The 8979-nt window shown below is 32.0% G+C and overlaps 1 protein-coding gene across 1 annotated transcript; it reads left to right on the forward strand.

Annotated features, from left to right (window-relative positions):
- Nucleotides 1-1399: 1399 nt before the first annotated feature.
- LOC111400418 (inactive protein kinase SELMODRAFT_444075-like) lies at nt 1400-2819 on the forward strand (the record flags this gene model as incomplete). Its single annotated transcript, XM_023027838.1, has 4 exons — nt 1400-1491; nt 1584-1731; nt 1818-1967; nt 2247-2819. Coding segments are annotated over 4 exons (630 nt in total), but the record flags the coding sequence as incomplete, so codon positions are not given.
- Nucleotides 2820-8979: the final 6160 nt, after the last annotated feature.

Below are 8979 nucleotides of genomic sequence, written 5' to 3' on the forward strand. Positions count from 1 at the left end.
TTTGCCATGTCGTTATATATCCTATTAACGCATTGGAGTTCTACTTGATCGAATTCTTCTAGTAATTCTTGGGCGATCTCGTACTGGCTTATAATGGAATCACTTTGGCATTTAAAATCACCGATTAGTTGATGGATCACCAATTGAGAATCGCTCCTAACGATCACATTTCTTATTCCCATATCTACCATTAGTTCTAGGCCTACTATTAAAGCTTCATATTCGGCCTGATTGTTGGTGCACATTCTGTCTAAGGTGAATGCAAACTTGTAGCAAATTCCTAAATGATTAATCAATGCTACCCCCACTCCTGCACCTTTAGAGGTTTTTGACCCATCAAAATACAACACCCAAGGTTTTAATTCGAACGAATTGATTTCTAATTCGATTTCTTCAAGCATGTCAAGGCATGGATGATCAGCTAGAAAGTTAGCCAAAGCCTGATTTTTGACTGCCTTTTGAGGTATATATTGTATTTCGAACTCTGATAAAGCTAGTGTCCAAAGGCCTACCCTTTGGTGTAAAATAGGGCGCGAGAACATATACTTGACTAAATTTACTTTAGAAATTAAATAAACGGTTACGGGCCGTAAATAAGCCCTTAATTTTGTACATGTGAAATACAGTACTAGACACAATTTTTCAATAGCAGAGTAATTACATTCACATTTTGTCAACCGTCTACTTAAGTAATAAATTGCCCTTTCTTCACCAAATTGGTCTTCCTGTGCGACCATTCCAGCTATTAATTCTTTTTCAGCCGATACATACATTTTCATTGGCTGTCCCTGGATTGGTGACACCAACACTGGTGGACTTGATAGATATGTCTTCAGGCTTTCAAAAGCCTTTTGATGTTCTTCTTTCCAGACGAATTCGTCCTGATTTTTCTGTTTCTTATTTTATCCTTCAGAAGTTTGTTACCATGAAAAAGTCAAGCTGTTCCAGTGGAAAATAAGACGATTTTAGACATTTGTGATATTTCAATTGCTCCCTGGTTGTTCATCTGCGTCAGCTTGTGTATATAATGTGCACATATGATATTACAATTAATTTTCTGAGAATTATTAGTTCTGAAGAAATTGTGTTTCTTCTCCTGCAATAAAGAGGCCATACAATTATAAAAGAAATTCTCTTTCTTACGTGTGTATTTACTCAATGCACAATTCAATCATTTAGTAATTTGAGTTAAATTCTTTTACTTTCTCAGTAGTGACTGTGACTCGATCAACATTCTTAGCTGGGTTGTTCCTGCTTTAAAGCTTCTTGACTTGATAGAAAAATGATTTAAATCTTTATTTACTATTATGTGCAGTTTTGTGCCCAAATAAAGATCTTCTATGTTTATGGTCTCACATGCTTTTCCAGATTGAACTTAAATTTGCTGATTTTTACTTGATTATTTTTCTGCAAGGTGGGAGACTTTGGTTTGGCAAGATGGCAACCTGATGGGGAGACTGGAGTTGAAACGAGAGTAATCGGAACATTTGGGTAATTCTACCATTACTAACTTTTCTCTGTTCCTGACTATGATCTTTACAATAAAATAGTCAAGTTTCTTTAAACTATTATGCTTCAATTAGGTACTTGGCTCCTGAATATGCTCAAAGTGGACAGATCACAGAAAAGGCGGACGTTTACTCATTTGGTGTGGTACTGGTCGAACTTGTTACTGGACGTAAAGCAGTTGATCTTAACAGGCCTAAAGGCCAGCAATGTCTAACTGAATGGGTATAATTCTATCCACTGAGTGGTTGACAGTTAGTCAGGCCCAGGTGCTTAATCTGTCTGATTTGTGGGTTTCTGACATGTTACAGGCACGTCCTTTATTGGATGCTTATGCCATCCGTGAACTGGTCGATCCACAGCTCGGGAACAAGTACTCAGAACATGAGGTGTACTGCATGTTACATGCCGCTTCTTTGTGCATACGCCGGGATCCTCAGGCGAGGCCTCGCATGTCTCGGGTAAGAAATATTTAGTTCACTCATCCACTTAAAACCACTAAAATCGAGAAAAAAGTTGCACGATCACTTATCGTAATATCAAGTACTATAAAATCATTAAATCCAATGCCTGGAAAGTAATCAAGATAGTCATTCCAATTATGTTGCAGAATTAAATATGACTACCTGTCCTGATCTTGGGGGATTCGCATGTTCGAAAAGAGTGAAATGGGATTTAGGTTGCACCGTGTTTGTTTCTATATTCTGAAATTAAAACTTTGTTTCGCTCTCTCTTTCTAGGTGCTTAGGATACTTGAGGGTGATGTTATTATGGATTCAAATCGAATGTCCATACCTGGGTATGACGTGGGCAGTCGGAGTGGCAGGATCTGGTCAGATTACCAGCTGCCACACGAACGACATAGTGGTCCAATGCTAAACGAGGCATTGGAAGGATTTAATTCTAAATTGTCACTCAGCACAAGATCTAACTTCTCGGAAAGAGACAAGGCCAGGACTTCGTATAAAGACGATCTGTGAATGGCTTTCAACATGAACTTTGGGCACAATATTCCGTCAATAGTACGTCTGCTGGTCATTTTTGTTCAATGCCATTAAGATTTTGTATTTTGTATAGCATTCGCATCGACAAATTCTGTAATTCGACCAGAAATTGGTTTGATAGCCATTGACCAGTTTAGAACTAGTCTACATGTTATTGGTTGGATGGATGGAAGCAATCTTAGCAATGATGTGAATTTTTTTGTGAGGTTTAATTTCTCTCTCTGTGGTTCAGATATTCAGTTCTTGTAAACACAGATGCAGCTTAAATCCCCAAAACTATTCTGAGTAAAATTTCGAGGAATTCCCTCTTAGATGATGTTCTTAAGAAGCCCGAAATTTGATCGAAAAGGAATTAACTTTATTACGCCCCCACTCAATTTTGCATCATTCTCAGACGAGTAGTGCCATAGGTATATAAGCATATACATAGGGGTGTTCATAATATCACCATACTATTTGCCTATTTAAAATACAATCAACTTTATTAATCAGTCTTTTCCCTTCACATTGCATTATGTCATCCTTTATGTACATTTATCATGTACACTTAGTAAAATCCTTCTTAGACAACACATGTTAGGTTCCACAAACAAAAAATAGCATATGTCAAGTCAAAGTCAAAGTCAAATGGGGACTTATATTAAGTAAATAATTTCATGGGGCCCAAAATGAACTAGTGGAGTTTGTTGGGACTATTTGGTAAGTATAAAAATCTTGCTGTAAATAATATACATAGAGGTAGAAAGAAAAAGATTTAATTTGCCATAATTGTTAGAGGACCCCACATCTTATGCATTAAGAACCAATTTCTTTATTTTGTTTTGGCATCTGGAATTCTCCAGACAGAAATCGAGAGGAAGAGAGAAAAGGGAGAAAAATACACTGCACACATGGAAGGAATTTAGGCAGTGAAGAGATGGATGTGTATAAAATCAAAGGTGTAGATTGACGCTGCATGGAAAAGTGTCAAATATGTTGTCAATCGTGATGTACAGTAGCACGATTGTTTCTGCTTTTTCTTTAACAGAAATTGAATGAGTGAATCACTATATTTTCTAAGAATTTGTCGTAACATAAAATAAGTTCCAACCTTTCAAAATTAAAACCTATTAATTTTCAGTTTCTTTTTAATTTTCAGGTTTAATTACAAAAATTTAAAACTCATAATTTTGGATTAATTGTGGGGTTGGAATTTGTCCCTATAAAAGAAAATGTTTTTCATTGTGTTAAACACAACTTGGAAGGAAAATATTATATACAATTCATACTATATTCTTATACTTTTGGCAACTCAGTAAAGATTCGTTCCTTATCTCCCTGTGATCGTGCCGGTAGAAGGAGAATCAACTGTGAGCTATAAGGTTTTTATACTGGAGTCGTGTAATATTGAAAGTACCTGTACGTAGGGAAGACAACAAGACTTTAGGATAGCGTCCTTGACATGACTTGTTTTCTAATTCTCTATTTATATCTTATGTTTATATTATTTAATTGATTATGTTTATTGAGAGTTTATCTACACAAATTATCCATTTTTCCCAACAATCTAAAGCATATTGGAGTGATTTGTGCATCATTAAACCAAATGATAAAACTGTAGAACCATTTAGACCTAAAATGGACCATCTAATTAATCAAGTGTACAGATGCAAACCATGTGTTAGGCTTGTTCCTGGATAGTGGATATAAATGATTTGCTAAAACTATAATTGTTTGATAAAAATTCGTTTTAGGAAGTGGACCAAGCATACACACATAACCATGTCATAAATATTCAGAAAGCAGTAAACTACAAAAGTGGGGTGTTGATGAAAAATCATTGAATCTGGGCTGGGTGTTCTTTGCTCAAATCTCAAGTAATTGAGTTATCATATGTTCCGTTGAGTATTATCCAGTATAAATCACAATCTTAGAAAATAATATTTTGAAGTAAAAAGAAAAAAGGAAAAAAGAAAGAAGCAACTCTAGCTTAAATATAATATTAAATTGAGTATTTCCCCTACAATAACATGTCCCCATGAAGCGGAGAGGAACTCAATACATCAGCAACTGGCACAAGGCATGACTATCATATGCTAAGAGAAGTTTGTTCTAGAAAAGAAATAGAGCACTATGCAACAATTGGTGACATTTGAACTGGTTGGATCATTATGACATTATGGCAAGAAATTAGTTGAATTTATTTTGAATATACAGTTAAATGATTTACAATCATGTTATAGGAACATAAAGCTTGATATAATAGTTGATATAATACCAAGTGATATTTCATCATTGGACTATTTTAAATACAATCGACTGTCTCACCCAATTAACTCCTACCACGGCATCTTCGGTCATTTCTGGCGAATATTTCGGTCAAAGTAACATTACTCAATGGTTTAACCTTGTAATAATGTTTTTAATTAATATTTTATAAGTGTTTGAATTCCATGACTAATCAACAAAAGTTCATTTTCAGCTCAAATGTAGATTCTACAAGTAATTGTGATATTATTGTTATTCTGTTGGTATTATTATATGTTATTGTATTATAAAGAAATTGAGAAGTGTGGAATATACATGTTATACTATTATGATACTAATTTCCATCTGCTTACTTGATGACCACTAAAGGGAAAAATATTTTCCAAGTTATAATGTTCGAAATAGAAGGTAATATTATGTGATTTTTATGTATTCATTAATATTTGTCGATAGACATAAGTTTTTGCAATTACTTTTTGTCAATGACCAGTCAAATAATTTAATCATGATATAAGTTTGCCAGTGATATTTTAAAATTATCTACGTGCATATAGGTGAAATAGAAATTTAATGAAAAACTATGTCAGAACATAATAGTTATTCATTTTATATTTTATTCATTTAATTTTGACCAATTGGTAATAAAATTCATGAGTAAATGTTTCAAATAAGTTTTATATTAGTATAAAATGTTGTAACCAATACTTAAATAATTGAGGTTAAAATATTGTATAATGCTTATTTATTATTATTATTATTTGAACGATATATTGGTCATTATATAGTGTAAGAAAATAAAAAGGGTACATTTTAACTCATAATAAAATTTAGAACTACAAATTAAAGACAAATTTAATTTGTGGTTGATGATACAAGCAGCTATTAGTTATAAATAAGTAAATAAATTGCGATGTTACGTGCGAGTCCATAATGTAGTGTGTAAAATTTTCTATGTATTAATTTTTCCTACTCAAGTCAATCCTTGCCTAATTATGTAGTAAAGTGACAAATGACATAAAGATATGCTATTATAGGACAATTTTGGACAGTGAAAGAAATTGGTGGATATTTGACTTACATACTACTGTTTGGTGTTGTTTCTAATTTCTATTGCATTATGATGTCTCGATAAGTGTATTGGTGGTTAATGCATATAATAAGCATTCAAAATTTTTGTCAATTGAATAAAGGATAAGTATTATGATTTGCATTTTGTTGTATTAAGTTTATGCTCGTTCTAAACTTTAGGTTGTACAAAATTATTTTGTAATTGAGGAATGATAGACTTTATGCTTTAATGGATAGTGAGGAAAAGAAGTAAAATGTAGTTTGGAATGTGATGGGGAAAAAAAAAAAAAAAAACTCTACAATCTGAACATCTTTGGAAGGTGGGGCATTTAAAAATTTCAAATAAGATACACATTATATTTATCACTCTTTGTTTAAAACTGACTTTTGAAAAGTGTTAGAAATAAAATTGGAGATATGCAGGTGAAATATGAAAGTTGATTGTGTGCACATGTTCAAACATGTGATTAGAAGTCAATTTTAAATTTCATATTTTTATATTATTATACTTAAAGTGACTTTGATATTTTGAAATGTTTTTAGAAGATTTTGTAGATGTACAGATGCGCAAAGCAGGAAATAAGAGCTTGCAAATATTATGGTACCATATTATTGTCCAAGAGAGACATGAATATATTGAAGTCCATGGACATGTATGTAAATCATCGAGATGGATGAGTTTAAGCAAATAAGGGAGTCACATTCGAGAACATTCCAACCTTTGTGATTGGTGATCTCATGAAGAATGTTCAATATGGTAAAAATAACCCATACTGCATGACTTGTCATAGCACTATATTATTTGTGTTCATCCCTATAGCAATAGTACTAATAATAATGTAATGTTAGGAAGGGTTTAACCTTAAATGAGTACCGAGGCGAGAATTCTCCCCAGGTGTTGGTCACATGCACCCTTGGAAGACTCGCCTATTTAAGAGTTGTTATGAGGTCGTGATTATGGAATTGGTCTATTCTCTAGAGATTCCTACTAGAATCAATATTAGAGGGTATGGCCATTAGAGCGTTACCCACTATGAACTATAGCCTAAATCGATATTGTGTGTGGAACAATTGAAATTTGGTTAAATAGACTTAATTCAAAGTTTAGTCCATTATGTCCCCCCAAATGAAAATTGTTATCACTAAATGATGTTAAAATCTAAAAGACATCTATACTTATTACACAGTATAAAGTTTCAATCATTATATATAGGAAAAATTGCAATATCGATCCCTAACATTTTCATTTTTTGTAAACTTTATCCTAACTTTCATTTTGTGTCAGTGAAAGTCCCTAACCTTTCATAAATATGCATTTGAGGTCTATTTGAATAGAAACTGTCCAAAACACTATCAGTTAATCGGGAAAATTTCTTTTGAACTATCTGCTCCCATTATTGGATGTTGATACCTTTTTGGATGGTATTATTAGATGTTGATTCCTTAATTTTCTTGGTCAATTGACAATTTCTGTCCAAATGGACCTCGGGTGCATATTTATGAAATGTTAGGAACTTTTGTTGGTAAAAAATGAAGGTTAAGGTAAAGTCTGCAAAAATGAAAATGTTAGGGACCGTTGCTTCAATTTTTCCTAATATATATTTATCTATTTTGAAAGTTTAAAACTTATAGGGGATTGTTGTAACATAAAATAAGTTTCAACCTTTCAAAATTTAAACCTATTAATTTACAGTTTTCTTTTTAATTTTTAGGTTTATTTACAAAAATTTAAAACTCATAATTTTGAATTAATTGTAGGGGTTGGAATTTGTCCCTATAAAGAGGAATGTTTTTCCCTTTGTTAAACACTACATGGAAGAAAAACATTCTATACAATTCATACTATATTTTTATACTTTTAACAACTCGATAAAGGCTTGTTTCTTATCTCCCTGTGATCGTGCCCATAGAAAGAGAACCATCCGTGAGTCACATGAATTTTATCTTGGAATTGTGTAGTGCCGAAAGTATCCGCACGAAGGAGATGTAACACAATTTTAGGATAACTTCATTAACGTAACTCCTTAAGGTTTGTTTTTCTAATTCTCTAATTATATTTTATGTTTTTGTTATTATTGAACTTTTATGTTCATATTATCTAATCGATTATTTTTATTGAAAATTTATCTACACGCAAATCACTCATTTTTCCCAATAGAATTTACCAGTCTTCATTGAAGAAAAAAGGCAAAACAATGAAGCCAAAGATACCTTACAAAGTCTAGTATTTTCCTCAAGTTTTAAAGCACTTCATCCTTTTGCTTCAAGATATGCCCACCAGGTGCTTCATAAAATTTCCAAATGGCAGAAACATTTTTCTTGACAAAGTTTGACAAGTGGAGAAGATGAGTTTAAGTTCATTACCTGTTGTATGTCTGGTGTATTTTTGAAATAAAAAAAAAAGGGATCAAAAAAATTACCGTTGACAAATTCAGCACGAGCGGTCGCTAGACCTCACTGTGTGTTGGATCTGTCGATATCTATAAATGTACATATTGGATGTGGAATCAAGCAACCTTATTCATACTTATTATTATATGAGAGATGCACATTAGTCATCATATCTTTATACACAAATGCTTCATGGTTTCTTGTTACCCATATCATTGCTATCTTTTGTGCATATGTAACCTGTTGTTTGGTGTACATTAAAAATCATATTTTTAGTAAATTATGATAAAAGGTTGATAAAGTAGATGGTTACAAAGTTGTGATTTCTGTATGATTAAAATTAATTGTTGATTTTGAATTAAAATATTTTAATGTATAAAAATAAGGGCATAATGTTCGACTAATTTTTGAGTATAAATTTAAATATTGTTTTGTCAATAGTATTAATAATGGTAATAGCCTCATTTGAGCACGATTATAAAATTTCAATTTTCATTTTTAAGTTGAGATGTGTCGTTCCTCAAATGCACTTTTATTGTCTTAACATATCATAACTTTTTAACAAATGTATCCGTCAAGATGTAATATATCAATAAATTATTGATAAATTGTAATTTATTTTTTTATTTTTTATTTACTAACCACACATTATTTAATAAAATAATATTATAAGTAATTTCAAAATATGTTTTTTTCTTTTTCGGTTCACACATTCTTAAAAAAATATTTCAAATAACGGGGGATGGTTTCTGAGAGAGGATAC

This window comes from Olea europaea, chromosome 10, assembly GCF_002742605.1.
Source record: "Olea europaea var. sylvestris chromosome 10, O_europaea_v1, whole genome shotgun sequence".
NCBI classification, from domain to species: Eukaryota; Viridiplantae; Streptophyta; class Magnoliopsida; order Lamiales; family Oleaceae; genus Olea; species Olea europaea.